Here is a 24961-nt window from a genome sequence, read left to right on the forward strand (position 1 = left end):
ACAATAAAAGGCTGCAAGGGCTTGAAAATCCTGCAGTGTTTCATGGCAGCCGTTTCCAACCATACCCTTGGAATTGTTTTGGGGGAATTCTGTGGCTTTGCAACACAGGAGGTCAGACTCAATGATCACGGTGGTTCCTTCTGGCTTTGGAATCCATGACCTAGATCAGCGGTTCTCAAACTGTGGGTCAGGACCTCAAAGTAGGTTGGGAGCCCATTTTAATGGGGTCGCCAGGGCTGGCTTAGACTTGCTGGGGCCAAAGCCCAATCCCGAGGTCTTCAGCTCAGGTTACAGGCAGGGGAAGGTGGGGCTTTGGCTCAGGCTTCAATCCCCCCCTGCTGGGGTCCTGGCTCAATTTTTGTTGTCAGAAGGGGGTTGCGGTGCAGTGAAGTTTGAGAACCCCTGACCTAGATCACAGCTTTATGGAAGTGAAATCTGAAGTAGGCACACATTTTAAATAGCGAGGGGTGATTAACCATTGGAACACGCTGCCAAGGGATTTAGTAAACTATCCGTCCCTTGACGTTTTCAGATTAAAACTGGATGCCTTTTTGGAAAATATGCTTTGGACAAACACAAGTTACCGGGCTCAACAAAGAAGTAACTGGATGATACTCTAAGGCCTGCATTATACAGGCGGTCAGGGTAGATGATCTAATGGTCTCTTCTGACCTTAGAAGATACGACTCTAGATAGGAACAGGTTTCTGGTATGAAGAAGGCTGAGAACCATTGCTCTGAAAGAAAACTTCAACCAAAAAGTCCCAACGAAGTGTTAACAACCCGGTCAAGAGGAGACTGTGAGCCAACGCTACTGGGGTGTAGCCAGGAGTCTGCCACTGACATGCAATGTAACGGTGGACTAATCCGTCAACATGACTGAGCTTCTCAGGCTCAGGTTGGCCACTCCTGGCGTAGATACATGACTTACTGTGGCTGTACACTGCACAGGTGTAATTTATAAAGTCAAAATGACCGAGCATTTAAAAATTGGACAGTGGCAGCCCGTGAACCCCAGGGCTGCTTCTACCTGGTGATATTCTGGACAAAAAGAGCTCTCAACATGCCACTGCTTCACACTGACTCAACAGACATCTTAGGTGACAATCCTGGAATCTTGTTATCTATATAGAGGGACTGAAGAGGAAATTGCTGGTAGTGTTATAACAGTGTGCAGGTAGGGCGGGTTTAAGTACTATGTAGCTGTGGCTATCCACAATGTTATTAGCTATTGAAACGTTATTTTAATTTTCCCGAATCATCTTTTTTGAGGTAACAAGGCAGCACCAGCCCTGGTATTGCTACCCCTGCTCTCCTGGCATTATGATGCTCACTCAAATCACTAGATTGTAATGAAGGGATTGCTAGTGGCTTCAGTGTCTGTAGTGGCTTGGGATGGAGATTGACCATCACAAAAATAATTACTCCCAGAGTCCCAGCTCAAACTTGGCAGCACATTTGTTACATGGATCTCAGGCCTGACTTATCACAGCACCCAGACTGAACTTTAGACCCAAACTGGCTGAATTATATGATTTTAGGTCAGACCTGCAAAGGGACATCATCAACTTGAAATTTAGTCAGTTTAAAAGGACTTTGGGGTACCACACCTGCCCCACAGTCCCCTAGCCAATTTTGTTTTGTTTTTCCAATCATGTCCTAGTTTTTTAAATTTTTCTCTACCTTGTTGCTGAGTGAAAAACCTATGTAAACGACAGGGGAAACTGACTATAGAGAAACACAATTAAACTGACGGTTCTCAGAGTTCTGTTAAATGCGCAAAACAATCAAGATGAAAAAAATGGACCAATTCTTTCTTTTTTACACCTCTGTTTTCTCTCAGCCTCAGTCATGTCAGGCCTCACTTGTAACAAGAGTAGGTAAAACAAACGTTCAGACCAAAGTGTAGTTTTTAAGCATCTCCCTTTAGTATGATGTTAATGTAGTTCAGTGTGAGACCCTCATTAAGATTATGAGAGCTAATAAAGTTAAGTCTAAGAGTGTATTAGGTTAAGTTCCTGACATACACATAAGGAGTGAATAGTTTTGTGGTTAAGGCACTGGCTTGTGAATCCAGAGGATCTGCATTCAATTTCCAAGCTCTGACATATACTTCCTGTGTGACCTGGGGAATGTTATTTAACCTCTCTATGCCTTAGTTCCCCAGCTGTAAAACAGGGACAATAATTCTTTATTTTGTGCATCCTTTGTGAGTCTTAGAATCTAAATAGACAAGCTCTTCCAGACAGCGACTGTCCCTTAGTACGTGTGTATACAGAGCGCACCACATCGGGGCCCTGAGCTCAATTGCAAATAACAAATAAACAATAAGAGCTAATACAGGTTCAGAATATAAGAAACTTTCTCCACCTGAGAAGCAGGCCTCTGCCGTGCAATTGAAATAGATGCACCAGCCGAGTGTTTGTACAGCAAGTGAAAACAGTTCTGTCCTGTGAGCAATCTCTCTTGAGGGCACTGAGGTACATGGTAATTGATGACTTCCCTGACCTTATCATTGATGCCGTAGGAGAACAGTGAAGTTCTCTCGCTGTTGTGTAAAGGGAATAAGCTGTTGCCAGTGCCCACTGGGTCTGATCAGAATGCGTATTTAATAAACAAGAGATGCAAATGAGGGCTCATCCTGGCAGAGCCAGCTGGATAATGGCACCCCAGTTTTGAGTAAGCGGTGGTGTGCTGTGGTTTCCTTGTAACTGTTGCTTCCATAATCATTTTTATTTTTCTGATGCTTTCATTGTTGTAATTTTAACCTGGCCATGGAAATCAAGTTATTTTCTGCTTCACTTAACTACCACAAGTGAGCAGATCACAGGACGTATTGTATTATTCCCAGAGAGCTGCTGCTGGCCTCAGATTTTCAACTGAAACCAATTTTTAATGGCAGCAAATTGTTAATTCCCTCAATGGACTTAGCGCTAAGGAGGTCTAAAACCCCCAAGCAATTGCGCTTGTCAGTTTTAAGCTGTTCTGATCCTTATGCTTCTCATCGTTGGTTTTGTTTCTCTCTTGTCAGTTTCACATCCAGGAGCCTTGTGTGCTTGGCAAGAAGCGTAGGCCTGGGAGTGCCGCAAAGCACACGGGGGCCTGGGGGAGGGCAGGAGAGAAACACCCCTGGATTGATGGCATCTAATCAAGAAGTAGAATTTTTTTTTTAATTTCGTGTTGGAAACTGGCAGCCCTAAGCTGTGACGTGCAATATTTCTGGTAAAGTGATTATGTTTGGCTGAGTTTGCATTACTCACAAAACCCCTTTAGAGACAGTGCACGCCTGGAGGCAAAGACTTGAGCAAGAGGTGGTGAATAACATGCACCGGGTGCTCAGGACAGCCCCAGGAAGTATTGTGCCTCCGAGAGAGAGTTCCCATACTGTTTTCTCCCTGACTCTGGGAAGGGTATTAATGTGTTGCTTGTATAGGTCAGCATAAGAACGGCCCTACTGGGTCAGACCAAAGGTCCATCTAGCCCGTATCCTGCCTTCCGACAGTGGCCAATGCCAGGTGCCCCAGACCAGGTAATCATCAAGTGAGCCATCCCCTGTCGCTCATTCCCGGTAATACTACCTCTCTGTTCCAGCGTGGCTGTGCTGGCCCATGCATTGCAAGGGGTGGGGCCAAACTCTGACCACCCCCAGCCAACCTGTTCTGTGGGCATTATGCTGCCTGCTTATTGCTGCATGCCTAGACCTAAAGACTGGGGAGCACAGAGGCTAGGGTGACCAGATGTCCTGATTTTATAGCGATAGTCCTGATTTTAGGGCCTTTTTCTTATATAGGCTCCTATTTCTCCCCCACCCCCTGTCCCGATTTTTCACGTTTGCTGTCTGGTCACCCTAACAGGCATAAGGGTGCAGGAGGGTGTTACTAGCCCGAGGCAGGAGAGGGAGGAGACCCCCCTGCTGTCCAAGTCGCACTTTAGCCCTGTGTCACCAGGGTCATCCCATTCAAATACATTTTTCAGGAAAAGCAATGAAAAAAATCTCCCTTGGAAAAGGCCTGAAGAAGACACTGTCCAACGTTTAAATTGCTCAATGTACTTATTTAAACAATTCTAAATACAAGATGGAGTCTCTCACCACACTTACAGCAGTAGCTTGTCACCCTGACATTGACCTCACAGTCATTTACTTTCCTACTAATTCCCAGTGCAATCCCCAAAACACTGTCAATCAGTGGCACTGAAGAGCCTGGCGGTATTTTCATCTGCACTCCATGAAAGCACTTGTTAATTCTCTATTCCGTCCTTAATTACATTAATGCAATGACCATTTTATCAGTGCTTTACAACTCTGCAGTTAAATCTACTATTAAGGCAGGAATGCTCCAGCTCAGATATTTTAATTAACATGAGTGATCTCACCTTTGTCTGTACTGCTTTTTTTTTAATGTTATTATTCCAGGCAATTGTTAAACTACTCACTGTTTTAGAGAGTTCGGCATTTTTGCAAAAATGTCAGAGCTATTTCCCTCTTTTTGACTCAGATTTCTTGCTCATTTTCACTAGGAGGGTGGTGAAGCACTGGAATGGGTTACCTAAGGAGGTGGTGGAATCTCCTTCCTTAGAGGGTTTTAAGGTCAGGCTTGACAAAGCCCTGGCTGGGATGATTTAGTTGGTGTTGGTCCTGCTTTGAGCAGGGGGTTGGACTAGATGATCTCTTGAGGTCCCTTCCAACCCTGAGATTCTATGATTCTATGAAGAAGGGATGGGTGCGTCAGACCAACTTAGGGAAGGGCTTTGCAGGCATATGGGGCAAGTGGAAGAAAGGCTGCCGTTGAATGTGGGAGAATAACATGGGAATGGCCTTTAGTAACACAGCGTGGGTGCTGAAATCAATGGGACTCCTCTGTTTGCAGGAGAAGGCCCAACGTAGCGATGCCAAGCACTGTCGTTAACTGGGTTAATTATATTCATGTTGCTAGGACCATTGTGAATTCTGTTAATAGCCGCATCTGGGGAAATTACATCTTCATTAATTGGTCCTGATTGCTTTTCGCTGGATGTGATGTTTTTGGCTTTAACATACAGCGTAACAATTATTGTAATCAGCCCATGCAGTAGCTGCATAAACAGTAGACCATCAACTAGCCCAGCTAATTAATTCTTGTAGGCTCTAGAAATGGCAAAGGCCTGTTAGGTTATTGTGATCGGGGTCCCAATGGGAGTCATCTGTGGTCACTCAGATAGGGTGAACTGCAAAGAATGGGGCAGACAGTCCCCCAAAAGCTGGTGGATATTCCAATACTTAGATTTATCAAGCCAGCATAAAACAGCTTCTTTATTACCTCACTGGTTACTCCGAAGTCCAAACAACACAGTTCCCTTAAAGTGATCCAGCCTCAGGCCTCCATCCAGGTACCTAAGTCAAATATGATGATTTCCAAAAAGCTTATTTCATCATATAAAAGAAAAGGTTCTACCAATCCCAAAGGATTGGACACATTGCTTCCCAGGTTATTGCATGTTTCAGATCTTACCCAAATACACGCTACAGCCTAAACTAAACTAAACTAAAATGTATTCAAAAACAAAAGAGAGTCTGGTTAAAAGAGCAATATACATACAGACATGAGCTCAGTTCACTGCGGTTCAGATTCATAGCAGAGATGGTGAGCTTTGTAGTTGCAAAGAGTTCTTTCAGAAATAGTTCATATAGTCCAATGATCATATTCAGGGTGGATCAGCATAACTGGGACCTCAGTCTTGCGACTCAAACTTCCCCCGATGAAGCTTAAGCAGATCTGAGATGACAGAATCAGGCCCCAAGGATCTTTTTTTCATGTCTTTTGACAAGTTGGAGTTCAAAAGGTAATTAGCCTGACTTTGAAGGAGGTCCATCACTGGTACTTAGCTATAGAATTAACATAAGGCAATTTGCTTGTTCCTCCACCATTCACAGGACATTTCAAAGAGAGATGAATACCGAGATATCCCGTGTTTATGATTAATTTAAATGCTTGGATGTTCTTTTGATCTCTGAACTATCAGAATACAGCATAGACCGGGACTGTTGGTTACATTATCAACCCTACTCATACATATGGAAATACACAAAACCACACACATTATCTCCCCAGTCTTTTGAGGGTTATTTATTTTGCAGGATGTTTAGCCCTTTCTAGCCATGCGTCACAGTCAACTTCTCCCCTCTCCCTTCTGTCTCCAGCCAGTGAAGAGTTGTTTCCGGTGCTTTGTCTAGTAGAATTTTAAACATTACCCTGTAGTTAAAAATGACAACATTGTGGCCTACAGCCATAGAGAATGCCATGGGACAGATATGATGTCTGAGCTCGAAACCAGTGAGCACTATTTGATGCTTTGGGGCCCAGATTCTGGGGACAGTTACAGCTTGGTCCTCTTGGTTCAGTTACAGCAGGACTGTTGCATTTTAGCCCTGATTCAGCAAGGCACTTAACCTCATGAGAAATCCCTTTGATGGCACTGGAACTACACACATGCCTAAAATCAGACATGTGCTTTCATAATTTAAGGCCAGAAAGGACCATTAGATCATCTAGCCTGACCTCCTGTATATTAGAGACCACTGAATTTCACCCAGATAGCCCTATACTCAGCCCAATTATTTAAGTCAGTCCTGGGGAGACTAAACTGTTGTGCGCCACAGGTTAAGAGCAGAAGAGGCCGCGGTGCCCCCAATATCCAAGAACCCTGTAATGGCAAAGAAGTGATTAGGTGAGATTTTCCCATTTGATCCATACCCGGCGCAGTAGAGGAAGATGGAAAAACTCCCAGGTCCCTGCCAATCTGTGGAGGGGGAAAATTCCTTCCTAAACACAAATCTAGTGATTGATTTGACCCCGTGCAAGTGAGCAAGACACATCAGCCAGGCATCTCAAAAAGAGGATTCTCTGTACCACCGCAGAACCCTGCTCCACCCTGTCTAGTGTCCCACCTCCAGCTGTGGCTAATCTCAGATGCTTCAAAGGAAGGCAACAAAACCCCAACCAAACAAAAACAAAAATATCCAGAATACATCTGACCAATTATGCACTGGGGGGTGGAGGAGAAGAAATTCCCTGCAGGTGACCAGTTGAACGCCTGAAACATGAGATTTGATTACGCCATTGTCTTAATCCAGAGCTGCAAGTGTTATGAGTCTGTTGAAGACAATGCAGGCAATTCCATTTGTCCCATGGCCCATGAAGGCCGAGGATGACCAGGGGGACTCCTAGATTAACAAATGCCAAGGCCAGAAGGGACTACCATGCCCACCCACCTGAGTCCCTGCAGGCATCAGCCGTAGAATTTCTCCCAGAAGCCGGATTAAAGCATAGCTTTTAGAAAAATATCCAATCTCACTTTAGACTCCAAGCAATGGTGAGTCTGCCACCTCCCCTGATAAGCTCTTCCTATGTTTAATTACACTTAATGCTAGGAAATAGCATCTTATTTCAAGGTTGAATGTGTCTAATTTCAGCTTCTGGCCACTGGATCTTCTTATGCCTTTTTCTGCAAGATTGAAAAACTCCCCATGATCAGATCTTTTTTCCATGTGTAAGGACCTATATACCCAGAGATCAAGTCCCCTCTCAACCTTCTTTTTGACAAACTGTAAGTTGAACTCCTTAAGCATCACATTATAAGGCTTGTTTTTCAGCCCCTGGTTCATTTTTGTGCCCCCATGTCTGAATTCCCATCAGAATTTCCACATCCTTCTTGAGGTGTTGACACCAGAACTGGAACACAGTGTTCTCATTGTGGTCTCACGGGTGCCGCGTACAGAGGCAAAATCGCTTCTCTACTTCTACTTGATAGTTACCTTTTTATACATGGAAGAATCGCATCAGCCCTTTTGGCCCAAGCATTGCACTGGGAGCTCGTGTTGAGGAGATTGTCTAGGATGACCCCCTAAATCCTTCTCTGAGTCACTGCTTTCCAAGACAGTCTCCCACCCTGTAGGTATAACCTGCAATTTTAGTTCTCAGTATTTGGCTGTATTAAAACGCATGCTTCAGTGCCTTTCTGAATCAGACCTCTAACCCTAGCCATGGTCCCACTCAGAGTAACCTAAAAGCTACTGACAAAGCTTCTTAAGAAGTTGTGCCCCCCACAGACATTATCATCTTGATGGTTGCTGCTGGACAGAAGATGGGAGGATTCTATGTGGAGACAGAAGGAACTCTTGGATAAAATGGCAATGGGCTATGTGCAGAGCAGAACACGGATCTCTGTTTTGCTTTCAGTGTAGCTGCAAACAAGGAATTAAACTACATTGCAGTGAACTATTGCTACATGACAGAAAGCACCGTTTTTAGCTAGGGCAAGGATTCTAATCTCTTTTGACAAAAGACAAGCTCAAACAATACAGAATACCAGGCAGAGGTAATATATTACCACTCACGAGGAAACAGGCTAAAACGCGCTCAAGGCAGAGCTCCTCATAAGTTATAAGGGGGTTCGTTCTGGGCTGGCAGTAGGTTGTATTATGGCCCTGCCGGCTCTGCCTTTTATTTACACAACATCATTTTTCACTTTAATGGTGGTTTTTCAGTCAGCTTTGTAAAGGCTGTTACTAATTGGATTGGAGTCGTAGGCTTTGCCAGGACTCAGAACAAGGCCAGCATTGGTTAAATGAAAATGGTGAATTTTGCCATATAGCATTTCTAAGCATTTTGAATAGCCGTCTCCTGAGCTGGGGGGGCAATGGGGGAGGGACATTGTAATGACTGGAAGAGAGAAATTTAGCACAGGAGTTTAACCCACTTGTTGCTTCGGAAACTCAGACGTGCTCTCCAGTTGCAGTGATTCGGTAGAATGCCAGTGTATAAGGGGTTAAAACAGAGCAGCGGGAAGAGAAGAAAAATACCCTAGAGCTTTTTGCAAATAAACTTCACAGCCTTTCTGGGGAGAGATGTGCTTTCTTTTTAAGAATGTGGGTTTAAAGATCAATGTTCTCAGCTTCCATTCTTTGGAAAAATGTGATTTTTAAATTGATTTTCTAGGGTTGCAATACCCGTTGGAACACTCTGAAAAGATCCCCTTTCCTAGGGCTTTGGAAAAACCAAAAAAGCAAAGTCTACCCCCAAACACTTCATATCAGGTTTTACTGGGACATCACAGTACATGCTTCAAACTTCTTTAAACAGGGACTTGTCAATTTATTTGCCCGCAAAGTGCCAGTAAATAATGATGCTGGGCGCAGGCGTACTAGAAGCTTTAGTAAATGCAATGTAGGTCTCAGGCAAAACTAGATGTATTAAATATAGCTCTAGTCCTTTGCCTTAATGCTGAGTTCGAGTGTTAGCTAAAAGCACCCAGTAATCTAGTCAACAAGAGTTGGTGGTCCTGGGTTCCTAGTTTATCCAAACTAACCAACTCACTCATATGATGTGGCAACTTCAGTCTCAAAATAACTGCAGCCCAGATATTAAAACTCCCAGCAGCGATGTCACATTTTTAGCTACATAGGAGTTGTCGAGACCGGAAAAAGGTTGAAGTCAGGCTGGACCATGACCTTTTCCCTAGCACAGGTGAAAGGTAATGCTTTGTACCTTGATTGAGCTGGTTAAGGTCTACCCTAGCTCCCTCTCCAGATACAGTAATTCTGTCTTCCATGCCCATTCATATTTTGGATTCTATGTTGAGACTGCCAAGGTATACGAGAGAAAAACCGCTGATCAGATGGATTAAATAACTGAAAGGTGATTTAGTGAGGTGTCCCCTAGGAATGTCCCCAAAACTGAGCTCCTAAATCTTGTGTGTATTTTATTTAAAACAGGAAGGTTCCTTTCTACCACCTTCAACTATTGCAATGGGTTGCACACTGCAAAATCCTTCCTTATGGCCCCAGTCACCACAATAGACTCATCTTAGTTCCAGGGAATTGTCAGAGCAAAGACATGCTGATGATCACCGTGGCTCCATGTGGGGCTTTGTCTGCCTATCTGCATCGCATTGCAGGATCAGATTCCTAGTTAGGAGAACAAGACAGATGAAGGTGAGAGGTAGAGAGACACTGTGATGATGCAGTAGATGGTAGATGGCTGTGTCACACATTTGTGATGGCTTTCTTTTTAAGCCAGTGTTGTAAAAAATTGTGTCAGCAAAATATTACAAATAAAGAGGCTGCCACTATCATAAGCATAAATGATTCAAGCTTTTTGGTAAGAAACAGAACACAGTAGCTTATTGGTAGGCCAGAAGTATTGATATGTAGCACTATGTTTATTTTGAAAGGCAATTAGGGCTGTGCAAGCATTCATGTTGCCTCATCAATATGCCAAAGTCATTATTAGTTGACCATTCCAACTTCTGTCTAATGCTGAAGCATAACATATGCCATTGTTCTTTAGCACAATTGCTTTGTGACCTCAAATAAATACAGATGAAGTGAAAGTCATGAGACATACAATGGAAACAAAATTTAAATACAGGGAACTGATTAATGACATGAAGTAAAATGGTAACTTGTGAAATGACGCTTCTGCAATGGAGAAAAAGGTTTACAAGAAAGGAGCAAAAATTCATAAGAAACCTAATTGCTTGGGTGTTTTTTTTTCCCTAAAAGGTGTGACTATTTTTGCAGCCATCCTAAATAAGTTCAGCTCCCTTCGTGTTTGAGGACAGAAAGTTGCTAGTGCTGTTTTAAAGAGCCTGCAAGGGGAATGGAGAAGTTTATCTTGCTTTGATATAGGAGTTTTCAGCTCCTGCCATCTTCTGGTACGTTGATAGCTAAATTATCTCACTTAAGTATGCAAAAGTTAGCTTGTCCTTGTCCGGGCGTACCGAGGTAGCTTTAACAGTGATAGAGCAAAACTTCTGCATTTGACTGTGGTCAGTGGCAGTAAGGTGCCTAAAGAACTTCAGTAATGCAGGCCTTTGGAGCCTACGTTTTACTGAAAGTCAATGAGACTTACAGGTGCTTAAGTTCCTAAGTCAATTTTGAAAATGGGACATAGCCATATAAATCATGTAGGCCTTGCAGCTCTGAGTGGAGCAACACCTAAATACCTTTAAAAAATCTTGGCCTGTGGTCCTTTTTGGGAAATCTCTCTTCCTTTTACAGGTCTTGGCTATGCACAAAAATCCTGTCCCCAAAAAAGACAACAGGAGTTTTGCCATTGATGGCAAGGGAGCTAGGATTTCATGCAAAGTTACATGGACTTAACTAGAATCTGTTTTTATATAGTTTGAGTTAAATCAGTGGAAACTCCTGCAAGGCCATTCTTAATTAGATTTCAGTCTGGTTTCTAGCAATTTAGCTTCAGTAAGTAAGGGATCAACACAAGCTAAATTGCTAGAAACCAGGCTGAAGTCACATTAAGAGAGTGTCCATTCAGAAACTGGCATTGATTTAACTAAAACAATTTTAAAACACCGTTTTAGTTACACCGGTGCAACTTTGTGTGTAGACTGGACACTAGAAACATTAACTCTTCAGACACCATGAGTGACGTTACTCCCAGCCCTTTTTGCTGCTACTTACGCCTCCCACAACCTCCTCCAGCAGCACTGTCCTGTCAGTTGCTCTGACTCCAGTCCTCGCAGCCAGCAAAGTCTTCCTAGGGAAACCCCCCTCACACACACACTACTGGAAAAGAGCCCTGCTTCCCTCCCAGTATACTCAGAGAAATGCGCCTCTATATGAGCCTGCTTCCACACCTAGGGAGACATCCTGGCCTCCTCCAGTCAATGGCAAAAATACTGCTCTAAGTGACGCGACACAGAATTTGCAGCCAGGGAGCGGGAGCTAAAGTGATTTTAAACCACATTTATGCCTTCCCAGTCCTGGGTTGCTCCAGGTGCTGGAGCCCTCAGCAGAACTTAGAGCCCTGGGACCTTTCTCAGCGCTTGGCAGCCTCCTTGGACTACCTTATAGGCTACAGCACTGTGCAAAATCCCCACAATGCTGCAGCCACACCCTTGGAACCAGCCTCCTGCCCTATGCCTGGCACACTCCCTACGCCAGGCCTTGCGAGAGCCATAAGACATCCTGAGGACTTATCTCCCATAGTGCCAGTGCTGGATATGGAGCTTTCAGAGCCCTTTTCACTTCTCTGGCCCTTTCGCCCAGGGAAAGGGTGAGAACTGTAGTTTAAGGGTTAACCATCATGGTACCTTGGTAATGGTATTAGCGTTAGCTGTAGACACTTTATAACCACTACCGTATAAAATCTTTACTTGGGTAAGGATCAGAGATATCAGGAAATCCATGGTCTATATTCTTTTGAACTAAAAAATATTTTAATTATTGTATTGAAAAATAGCTAGAACATTGGTCTTCACCTTCCTTAGCCTTGGGGCTATGAGGACTCAGCTCCCACCTCATTGTCCAAAGTCATTACAAAGGTCAGAACTCAGTTTGTTTAAACACTCTTAATATGTAGACAGTTATTCAAACTCCTATGTGCAGGCACATGATGAGAGAGTCAGAAATCATGGTCTTCTGTATACTCTGAATTGGCTCATGGAACTGTAAATTTCCCTTATTAGTCCATGGGCCATTTGCCATACATGACTCCATTCATCTGTGGTAATTTTTCTCTCCATAACCACTTGCACTGAGTATGACTCTGATTTTTATAGTCCGCCTCTGAGACATGAAGCCCTTCTGGTGCTTTTTTCCTAGCATTGTAAACAGATCTGCTCTGGCCTCCCCAGATAACGATCTCTGACTGTAGCCTCATCCGTTAATCATGGTCCACACCTGGCGAGACATAAAAACGCTGCTCTCTGCGGACAGATTGAATGTTTGTTTAGAGCAATGAGTGATGTGTCTCTCTCTGGTCTAATGCATACCATTCAGTGCTGTGGCAATGGCTTTCCCTGCTATGCAGACTCTCTTAAAGGTAGGCCCTCCTGTACCAATATCTGGGTTTTTGCCTATAGGGGAGATCGTGTTAGGATCTTTAGGAGTCTAGAAGCCTTCTCAAGGACAGACATTCTGAAATAGAGAGTTGGGAAATCTTTCATGTTAATATAAAAAGAGCCCTAGCCCTGTGATATCTGAAGTTATCTTTGCTATAGAAAAAAAGAACTTTTTCTAAGCAAGCTTACACTTTGCCGAATGTAGTAGCCCTGCACCCGAGGATCTGCTCGTTCTTCCCACCCCCCTGTGAATGTACCCTCGCCCAGATATAAAAGCTTTCTTCATGAGGATTTTCACTGAGTGTATTTGAATGAAACATTTACAGTATCTCTCACCTTATGCAAATGTTCCCAGCAGCAGCCTCTGTCTGTGGTCAGGCTGAGAAGAGAGCAAATGTAGCAATGTGACAAAGGGGATGGAGCTTCATTAGTGTGTGGTTTTATTATGAAAAGTGACTATGTAAAAACTGCACCTTCTTACTCTACAGATCTGCTCCCAGGGTGCCGCGTGAGTCACTAACGGCAGCAGATGCAATAAATTTCTAACTTCTTCTTACACCCACTGGCATGGCATCACCAACACACAGACCAGTAAATGAAGTGGATTCTACTCTGGGTCATTCATCAACAGAACAGTTTACTAACTTCCAGTCTGTCACACCTGTGCGATCTCCCTGAGGCATTACCACCGAGGGCATCAAACAGACAGGGGGCATTGTATAGATATAACAAGTGACCTAATTTGGCCTGCAATCTTTGTGAGTGGTAATGAAGAAGAAAAAGAACCCATCTTGGTTCTGGGGCCATGGTTGAGTGTGCAGGACTGGGAATTAGATAAAATAGGATTTTACTTGTGAACTGAGCACATTTAGGGCAGAGAGAGACAATAAATACAACAGAGTCATTTTTCAGAGAAGAACCACATTTTAAACTCCGCTGAAATTCTTAATTTCCCCTGAGCATGCTCAGAAGTGACTTTTCCCAACTGCTTATAATTTTATTCTCTAATTATAATTCCCTCCCTCCTCCCAACCAAATGACAAGGGCCTAATCCTGCAACCCTTACTCATGTCAGTAGTGAAGAATCTGACCCCCAAATGCCCAGTAAGGATCATATCTCTGCACCATTTCAAATTTCCACCTCTATTCATTTTTCTCTAACCTTGTTCAAAAAGGGTTTGATTTTTTTTGTTTGTTTTTTTATGACTGGAAAAGTGTTTCTCCCCCCAATATTATGATGAATTGTTTACATAGCTGTAGCACTCAAAGGCCTGAAACAGGATCAAGGCAACACAGAGCTGGGAACTGTACAACCGCAAATGAAGAGAATCTCCACCCCTACGACTTCCATAACTCGAAAACAGCTGGAAAGTGGCTTGTGTGAAAATAGCACCATTGGGCAGAGATCAGGCCAAGAAAATTTCAGGCCAAAAGGTTGGGTGCTTAAGAGAACTATCAATGGGTAAAACTGGAAACCAGTTTGTCACCTTAATAACTGCAGATGTTATTCCAAAAAGAATCTGGCTGAAGCTATAATTAGGACAAGTGCCATTCTGAAGTGCTGCCGCAGGTCAAGCAAAGACAGTAAGCATTTCAGGGGAATTTTAAGTGACTTTCCCAACCGTGTTTTATTGTAATGTTCTTGCGAAGATCCTCCAGCTAGACATATCCTATGGTGAAAACAACACTGAGTTCACCATGTGTTAATCCCCCAAGACCATGCTTCAGAGAGCAACACTGTAGCTTCAAAAAGATTCTGCACAGCTTCTAAACTTGTGAACAGGCCCTTGCTGTGAACCGGAGAATATAAAATATGCTTTTTCCAGGATATACAAAGATGGATTTCCTCCCAACTTCCCTGGAAACCTGCTGAAAACACAAATCAATGAGTCTAAAATAGCCCACTGTATGAAAAGAGATTCAAATGTGCTATGATCCGAACAGCCGCTCAGAGGGTCTGAGCCGAGGGAGGACTGCAGAACTTGCAGCACTAACATTTTTTCATATTTCATACGGAGTAGCTGGTTTTCATGCCTTTTCCATTTCATGTACTATTCCTTTCCTAACTCTTAAAATCCTCACTGTAAAACTATCTTCTTCACTATATTTCCCTGTGCTGTAGCCCAACCTACCTGAGGACCACCTCCTGCTCCCTGTAGGTTCTTTTCCCACCCCACCACAGAACTGTTTATTGTTGAGAAGGGATATGGTGCTGGGTGTAGAATTTGAGTTGGGATTAGGTATCTCCAAGTACTTATTTCTGTCTTAACTGTTATCTCCTGCTGAGCAAATATCACAACCTATACCAGATCATCCTCTTTATGATCCAGATTGCTTAATGGCTCTCCTATACACATCCCCCAATTCCTGCATTGTGTTGGTCTTCCAATGGTCGTTGGCCTTTCACTCATCTCATCATCAATTATGCCACACATCATTATGTGGAGAAGTTACAATGAATGGGCCTGATTCACAACTTGAACCCACGTGGTGGAATGTCAGACTGGAGAAGGGTGCAGAGGAATAAGCCCCACACATTCTCCCAGCATGGGGCTGGAGCCAGCCAGCACTGTCTGGAGAGAGAATAGGATTAGTGTACCGAAGTAGTGCATGATTCAATACATCTCCCAGGCAGCTTTGGCTCGGAGATTGAAGCTGCCCTACTATCTGGTAGACGACAGCTGTTTTTCCCCTGGGATGAAACTTCCCTTTGGGTACAGTTATTGCTGTGTCTGTGCCGCTGAATCAAGCCCAACATTCCATGAAATGCTGAAGTGGACTAATTACATCCTACTCTGTTGTTTTCCAGTTTTGACCATGGCCATAAAGTACTGGGTGCTACAGGATCTTAACTCCCCATAGTTATTGCCTTTCGCAGGATTACGCCTGTTTCAGTGACAGGATACTCTGGGACCAAGAGCTGGTGTTCACCTCGGGCATATTTTTTTTGCCACGTACTGAGAATCTGTTGTCCAGATGTGTATCAGTTTCTAGGCTCCACTCATAGAGTCATAGCGTTTAAGGCCATAAGGGACCATCAGATCATCTAGTCTGACCTCCTGTATATCACAGTCCATCAACACGACCCAGTACCCACACACTAAACCCAACAACTGAAATTCGACCTAAGTATTGCAACCCCCAAGAAATTAAACTATTATAGACCCACACAGAGAATAGGCGGCATAGAAGTACACCAGTGCCTACTGTCTGACTCATTCTCTCATTAGCCTGTGCATGAGTTTGTTTGGACCCCATATAAATTGAGGCTCCACATACCTGTTATAGGTTTAAACTAATTATTAGGTTATAGGACACTTAAGATACTCTCTATAAATTGGAATCATGTTGTAACCCGATCAGGGGACAATTGTGTAGCCGCTGGGTATTTTATATTTCTAATCAGATGGATCCCAAAGGGGCTTTGTTTTATCTCTCTTAGTTGTCTCTGCCTAATGTTATTTATTTATTCTTGTTTCAGCTATTCATTTTTATTCTGCCATTTAACCATTTGAAATATGGGGCTGGGCTGGGGCCTAACATGCATTCCCAAGCATACTTGTCTACATCTAAAAAATATGCAAATTAAAAAAAATAGTAAAATATTCAATTACTAGTGAGTTAAAAAACCCAGAACAAGCCTGCCAGTTTCTCTTTATTTTAGAAATGATAAAATACTCTATCAAACTCTCTCTCTCTCCAACAAGAGACCGGCCACTAAACTGATGATTTGTGGATTAACCAAACAATCTAGCAAGTCATTTGTAGAAATGGCCATTTGTGAAGGGTTTGCAGTGCTGTCTGAATCTGTTTGATCTGCCAGTGTTTCGCAGTCATTACTCATTACCGATTGCTTCCCAGTGCAGCGTGATTTTCCAAAATGTCCTCCTTCATTTTCGCTGAGAAGGTCTCTAGAGTCACTTTCCACTGCTCCTGCCCCCCCTGAGCTTGCTTCTTGAGACTGTGGTAATACTGGAATAAGATGCACCCCGAAAGGTATTTTCTCCAACTTTTTTGCTTTAACCACTGTAAAGCCAGCTTCATGGGTTCCTGATTTATAGTCCTCTGGTTTGGTGTTGACTTGTATTTTCCTTCTTTTACATGAAGATGCCTCCTTCTCTGTATCATGGGTGCTGGGATCTCTGTCCTCTGATACAGTTACCGTTTGATATTCTAAATATGCAGATATTGCTCCATTTAAGTACTGAAGATTGATTTCATGGGATGTTGCCTCCACCTAAACAAGCAAACAAAAATAAACATAGTGAACAAGCTGTACGTGTCTATTCAATGCTATGCCTCTTAGCTGTATGAAAGGCACTTAACAATTTACTTCACAGGAAGAAAAGACTCATAGTAACTTTAAAAGAAATGTCAGTAACTCCAGGCTATTGCTGCTAATGGAAACAAGAGGGAGCTTACTTCTGTAGGATTCAGCCAGGCATCCACATGGCTGGGGTTTTCTGCAGATTTTATGGCACACACTAGCGTTCGAGTTATTGCCTCTTCCACCCGGGCTTTGTGGTCTGCATCCTATCCCAAGAACATAAAAGGTAAATGGAGAAAATGTGGCACTTTGCACCTTTTACAAAGCCTTGGAGGACCTTGCAAAGGACCAAACCAAGAGCCTTAACTTGAAAATCCCTAACACAAGAAACCATGGGATTACTCACATGAAGAAGAGGTTGCAAAAGGGATTATTTGGATAATTAAATCTGATACCTCATAAATTATACAGCATATGAATGCTGCTGAATTTCTAATGATATACATTTATATAGCCCCTTTAATCTAGATGGACCCCAATAGCATTTTACAAAATTATACATATAAATATTTTAAACACTTGAACCACAAAGGATATTACTGTGAGATAGCAAATACCTTGGGGCTACTAAGGCACATGACTAAGTCCTATGAACATTCAGGAAGCTTGTTGTCATCTGACAGTAACAGAAGCCCACTAATATGTTGTTGCAGTTTTAAATAGCAACAGAAGGAAAAACAAATGTTTCCTTCCCAGAAGAATGCTCATGGGCTTCTGCTAAACTAAAAAATCAGTAATTGATACAGCTTCGCAAATGTGAAGAGAATGTATAAAATGACATAAAACAAAACTCATCCCGCAGCGGCAGCTCCTGTCTCCTGGGGCCAGGCCTGAGGGCCTACTCCAGTTTGGTCCAGCCACTCCCTGGTCATGATGGAGGGGCACCTGGGTCAAATCTGAGTGGCGCTGTGACCCTGCACGCCAGATTGCAATGACCAGAAAGGAGAACCGGGCCCAGCCCTGTGAGACAGGAGCTGCCGCTGTGGGGTGAGTGCAGGGCAGGCTCGCTCTGCAATACCGCAGGGCCTCCCACTCTCCTGGCAGGCAGGATAACACAAAATAACATGACATTCACAAAAAATAAAATGAAAAATTATAAAAAGATTAAGAGTTTTATGGGGCTCTTGTAATTAATTCTTGCCTGGTACAGACCTTGAATTCTCCCTTCATCCCTTGGCCAGGTAGACATGGGCTAATTTGAGATTTTTAGAACAGAGAACCATAATTTTGAACGACAGTCTGTCGTCATCCACTTTCTATTTAACTAAATAGCTTAAAGGCGGTGGAAGGGTAGTTAGAAGGGAAGGAGGTTGATTGGGGTGTGCAGTGTTGATTAGCACTCAGATATCACAGTGATGAGTAGACTATAAATGGACAGATAATTTAAGAGTCACTTGGGCTCTTAGGGGGAAAGCAGGAGAAAAAGGAAGATGTACCATAAGTATGAGCCAGCCAGCCAGCCAAGGATTGTCAAATTTTGGGTTGAGGGTTTGAAACATTAGAATGTGTCAAGCCTTATAGCTTGCTGGGAAGGGTGTTAAAGGCTGTAATACATCTTGGAGTTTCACAGTAGAACCTGGAATTCATGCAGAAAAATAATCTATCTTCATTTCTGCACACTAGTTTTAGGACAAAAATCTGCCATTGGTGGTGTGTGTGGGGCTGTCATATGGCAGGTATCTGTTCACATTTATTAATGTTCTTTCATAAAAACCTCCTCCCTGCCAAAATGACAACATCCTGATTTCTACATATAGTAAAGCTGTCATCAAGGGTTAACTGGGTTACTCAGAGCAGCAGCCATGCTCTATTCCTCTCTTCTTGTCTAGTTAGAGGGAATTGACTCCCCCTTCTCTTGTGGGCTCTGTTGTGTTGTAGTAAAATAAAGTAGCACGTTCCCAGCCTGCAGTCCTGTGAGTAGATTTATTTTTGTTGCACTGAGCAATCCCTTTGCAAAACTACACATGTAAACAGTTAATATTTTTCCAGGTATTGTGATCTTGGGAGTCATCCTACTGTGCTAAATCCTGGGGCTGCATTAATCATGTGACTTAGTTCGTTAGAAAGCAGGGTTTGAATCTGTCACATTACACTGAAAACAAATTAAACTTCTACTCTTATTCTAAAAAGTCTTGGCAAAATAATTAATGGTATCACTAGGATGATGCTGGCATGACACGCATCTGTCAAAGTGAAAGCGGCTGGTTACAGCTCTAAGTGAGAGAACTGCTTGAATAGGTAATGGCAACGTTCTCAATATTATATTTTAGTGCCCGAGTCATGAATTATTTTAATAGATGGATTGCCCACATCTAAAAACAATGTTGCTGTCATCTGCAGGGATAATAGGCTGTAATCAACTGTCACCTGTGCCACAATGATTACATGCACTCCTTTCTAAGGTTCAACTACTGTGCAATTTACTTATTAGCCAAAGTCATTTATTTTGTTTGTGGGGCCTTTTAATTTTTGTATCTTATTAGGAAAGTCCAACAGACTCTATTCAAATTGGACTCCCATTGTGTTCAGTCAGAGCTTTGTCTTAGTAAGGGTGGCAGAATTTGGCTCTATTTTATTGTACCAGTGGATAACAAAATGAAAAAATAGTAAGAGAAAGGAAACAAAAATATGTCCAACAAATAACTCTCTCTCTCTCTGTATTTATCTGTCTAGTACAGTGGGCCCGACTCTGACCTTCAGCTCCTGAGTGGTGCAGTTCAAGAGGCAGAGCCCAGTTTAGGGATGAGGAGGGGGCTTTAAGTCATCTTTGCAGACTCTGAATTCTAGACACTGACAGAGGCACCCCCAGTCGCTGGCACAAATCAGAACTGCCTCAGGGACTGTACAAATTTATGACAGCCTTGAATGGCTGCCTTGCTGACCCAGAACAGAGGGACTGCAGCGTTCCTAGATGCCCCCTGTACGTGGCACTGTGTAGGAGACTGGCACAGGACTGCTACACATTGTTCTTATAGCTGAATATCCCTTACAATCAGAATTCTTTCCTCAGAGGATCCACCCAGGTTTGAACCCCTCTGTTCTTCCAGAGCAGCAGAAAGATGCCAGAAGATGGCTCAGAAAAGGGGCCATCCCTGTATAACTCTTTGTTCCTATCATTTCAGCTATCATTCACAGATTTCTGTCCTAGTAAAACCTGTTTCTTTAGCCACTTTAATAGTATTTCATACTGCGATAGTATTCATGATCACACGATTTGGGTTTAAAACATTGTGGAGTATTGAGACTCTATCACTGGAACGATCACATATCTATTCATTAACAAAAACACAGTAAAAACAACGCCTAGAGAAAAGGGAAATTAACAAAGCCAGAAAATCCAATACAAGCAGAATCTCCACTCTCAGGAAGATGTGAATTAAACATTTCAGGCAGTCGTATTCTTTGCCATTTTGTTTGCCATTTAGGCCCTGATCTGGCAAAGCACTTAAGCATATGCTTTGCTGAACAGGGAAGGAGTCAAGCACATGCTTAAGTCCATCCCTGTTCAGCAAAGCAATTAAACACATGCTTAATTTTAAACTGTGACTTCAATGGGACATAAGCATGTGCTTTTTTTTTTTTTGTCCCATTGAAGTCACAGTTTAAAATTAAGCATGTGTTTAATTGCTTTGCTGAATAGCGTGAATCTAAGGACATGCTTGAGGTGAAGTGCTTTGCTCAATCAGGGCCTTAAATTCTGCGCCTTCAAATCCTTATTCGTGTAAAGTCTGACTGATCATGTTGTTCACATTGCCTACTCCCTTCCCAAGCCATGAATGCAGCTGCTAGGCATGGGGCAAGATTAAGGGAGCCTCTACAAGGCTCCTTGTAGTCCACTGCAAGGATTTAGAGGAAGAGCTGGGCCAGCGGATGCATGATTAAAGCTCTTTACTCAAGAGCAGACATGTGATAACTCTGTGACCTGGTCAAATTCCCCTCTGTAGTATTAGTTAGAGAAGTTCTTCTGCTTCCTGATTTTCCTTACTAAAAACATCCAGGCAAACACAAAGAGTTGTGCAATGTATTGGCCCAGCATGGCTGCATTCTAGTGATGGGTGATAAATGATCCTTCTATAAACACAAGTCTGTAAAGTGTGTTGGGATCCCTCTGGATGAAAAGTGCTGTGAAAACGTTAGATTATTAATATAACTCTAATGTGGCTCATTGTGTCATTAGATGTGGGGCAGAATAATTTATTTTTAACCAGTGAGCCTACACTATACGGCATGCTTTGTAGCTTAAATGACTTAAAAGGAACGTACCAGTTCAATCCAAGAGTTTATACTGACTGTGATGGGGTCAATGCTTTCTACATAGTGCCACCAGTGTCTGGGTACAAACAGGACCTGAAATGAAGGGACACAGTCATCAGAATAGCAGCAGGAATCTTCCTTTTTCAAATACTGTAGCAAATGGTCTATTAAACCTCTAGTGTAACTGTAATATTTCCCTTATTTAAAAGGAAGTTGGAAGAGTATTCCCATTCTGAAACAGTCAGGCAAAAATAATGGTAAAGTCTCATTAGCAAAGCACCATACTGTACCCAGAATCATTAAAAGCAAGCAAATGCTATTTGTATATATCTTTCATCCAAAGAGTTCAAACATGAATACATTTCATCTGGAGGAAACAGCATGCTTTTTATGTAGATGGGCACAGAGAGGTTAAATTATTTGCCCAAGGTCACAGAAAAGGTTATCCAGGTCTACAATGAGGGGGTCTGACTTTAATTTCTCCCTCAAGCTCAGAGTAGTCCATTGTCTCACAATGTCAGTAGCTACTGTGTATGACAGCGGACACAGTCCTGTACTACCTCTTATCCAAAATCCTCTTATCTGAAACAGGGTTGTAACCCCATAACTCTTTCAGTTAAGTGAGGTCCAGATGCATAAAAAGCTGCTAGCTGGCTTAGCAGGACTTTAGAGAAAGTCCTAACCATACCCTGCTGAGCAAGGACTCTTTGGTAGACTCTTCAGCTTAGCAGGCTTTCCAGTTTCTTTATAAAGACGGCCAAGCTGGTTTCCCCAGGAAGTCAGTATTCTAAAGTTCTTCTAGGTGATTAATAATGTGCAGCTCTAATTCTGGTGAGTAACTATCCTTTATTACACTTGTCAAATTTAGTAGACTATTTAAAAAATAAGATGCCCTAAAAATCATGACTATCTAGTTTAGATCAGAGCTATATTACTATATTAGTGTGATATTTTTGACATAAAATTGATTTTAAACCTTGGCTTTTACGGTGCAAAGACATTAACGTTGTTTTGATGATATAGTACTAGCTTTATAGATTGCAGAACACTAGATTAACATAGGGTTATCAAGAACAGCATAAAAGACTGTTTCTGAACGGGTAAGAAAATGGTTGGACTATAGAGACAGTAAAAATATACACTTCAGGAAGGGGAAGAGCAGTAATGATTTTTATCTGAATTATAGCCAGTTTTTTTCTTGCTAGACACAAATTTCCTGTAAGAATGTCCTATCATCAAGATAACCACCTTTTCAGATAATACAGTACTGGGTTGACTAGAAAACTATGTGGAAAAAGACCAATGAGGCCCCCATTCTACAAACACTTACATACTCATTTAGCTTTATGTACACGAGTGGTCTCATTTAAGTCAATTAAGCACCTGCATAAATGTAGCATCAGGGCCTGTGAGCCTGGGTTAATTTTGGATGATGAGCTGAAATACAGCTCACAAGTTTCCATTTAAAACAAGCGAAAGGCTATAGATGTTTGAGGGTCAAGAATATTCAGAAAGTAACCTTAACCTCATGCAGCTTACAGACCAGAGTAAGCGGATGATCTGAGCAAGAACAGACCGAATCATGCAGCGGTGAGCACAATGCATACTTGCCATTAAACAAACCAAATGTTAAAATGTAGATGTGGTGCAGAAGTCCAAAGACATTACAGATCCCTCCAGTTGCTAGAGATGGATCACAATGGTGGTAACTCAGGGAAGTTCTATGGCCTATGTTATACAGGAGGTAACACTAGATGATAAGGTCCTCTCTGGTCTCAGAATCTATGAATATAGTACCCAGTTTTAGAGTATGAACTTGATCTACCAAAGTCAATAGCAAAACTCTAAGCACCCGATACTCATTTACACTAAGGCCACCTCACACCATCACTCAGGAGTGTAATTTATGCTTCCTTTATACTTCTAGAGCGGTGTGAATGAGCATCAGAATAAATGAGAAACAGGCCCTAAGGTCCAGGGTGAAATCCTGGCCCCATGATGTCAACAGTAAAACTCCTATTGACCAGGATTTCACTTTAAAAGTTCTGCTATATTAGCTGGTGACAGGAAGGGGGAATAGAGAGAAGAGGAAAGGATATAATATTCTTAGACTTCTGTACGACATTTGACTTGGGGGTCACACTTGGGATTAGATTAAAATAACTAGACCAATATAAAATTAACATGGCACACATGAAATGGATTTAAAGCTGGCTAACTGAGAGGTCTTAAATGTAATTGTAAATGGAGAATTGTCATTGAGCGGGTGTGTTTCTAGTAGGGTCCCACAGGAATCAGTTCTTGGCCTATGCTATTTAATGTTTTTATTAATATTTTTATGTTTTTTTCCCCATCACCAATGATAAAGTTGAAGATGACACAAAAATTGGGGGAGTGGTAAATAATAAAGGGGAGAGGCCACAAATACAGAGTTGTCTGGATCGCTTGGTAGGCTGACAGCAAGCAAATAATGGTGTGTTTTAATATGGCTACATGTATACAGCCAAAGAACGTTGGCCATACTTACAGATTATTCCCATTTTACAGATGAGGAAAAAGAAGCACAGGGAGAAGCGACTTGTTCAACACCATGTAACAAATCAGTGGCAGAGCTAGGACTAGAACCCAGGTCTCCTGAGTACCAGGGAAAGGGTGATGGCAATGAAGCAAAAGCAAGATAACATACATTGGTAAGTGCAGAAATGCTAAAATACAAGGTGCTGTTTGGAGAAATGAATTGGATGTAAGGAATGGAAGGTTGTGAAGGCAGCCTGGCCTTTCGGTGTGGCTGGTCTCTGGTTGCAGGAGCAGAAGAGGGGATTTCATGTGCCATGACATCAAATGTAATAATTGTAAAGGATGTATATATCTGGAGCCAGCACTGTTTCCTTATAGAATTTATGGGGCAGCTACAAAGCTTTGACTGCAAGAGGAAAACTAGGAAACATAAATAAGAAGCAGCGAGAACAGCTGGGTTTAGTAAGCATATGATCATTAAAATCAGAATTTATGCTAGCGAGAAATGTGAAATTATTAAAGGTGAATAGGCAAATCTTTAGGGAAGTTGCAAGACACAGCAAAAAAGTGATCACAGACAGCTGTGTGCAAAAAATAACCTGTATGGGGCTGTCCATAAATTATGTAACACATTTTTTGGTGATTTTCAAGACCCAGCCATCCCTTGTAACACTTTAACACTGAAACAAAACACACAAAATTAAGGACCCATCCACCCCTTAGTGCAGGGGTGCCCAACCTACAGCCCACAGGCCATACACGGCCCACCAGAGCATTTCATAAGGCCCGTGGCCTGCTTCAGCACAATATACTAACAGCTGATTCATTAGAGTTTTGTCATCAAGTTTACACACTTGTGTAAACTAAAAAGATGGAAATAGACAGTACTGTACATAGGTTGTTTCTATCTAAACACAGACGAAACAAGAAGGATTTAAAATAGAAATCAATACAGGTGACTTTAAATCTTATTAAAATACGCTGAATCTGTTTGGCCCACGCAAGGTTGTGCTTAGGTTTAGAT

General features: G+C 42.4%; 1 protein-coding gene across 1 annotated transcript in view; it reads right to left on the reverse strand.

Moving 5' to 3' along the window:
• Positions 1–16453: 16453 nt before the first annotated feature.
• HSPBAP1 (HSPB1 associated protein 1) overlaps positions 16454–24961 on the reverse strand; it is a 58247-nt gene continuing 49739 nt past the window's right edge. Inside the window, exons 6-8 of the mRNA XM_045032270.1 lie at positions 21430–21513; positions 17262–17372; positions 16454–17076 (exon numbers count right to left, since the gene is read on the reverse strand). Of these exons, the coding sequence (XP_044888205.1) occupies positions 16522–17076; positions 17262–17372; positions 21430–21513 (750 nt within the window). The 3' untranslated portion in view covers positions 16454–16521. The remainder of the gene's footprint in view (positions 17077–17261; positions 17373–21429; positions 21514–24961) is intronic.

This window comes from Mauremys mutica, chromosome 10 (assembly GCF_020497125.1).
Source record: "Mauremys mutica isolate MM-2020 ecotype Southern chromosome 10, ASM2049712v1, whole genome shotgun sequence".
Classification (NCBI taxonomy): domain Eukaryota; kingdom Metazoa; phylum Chordata; order Testudines; family Geoemydidae; genus Mauremys; species Mauremys mutica.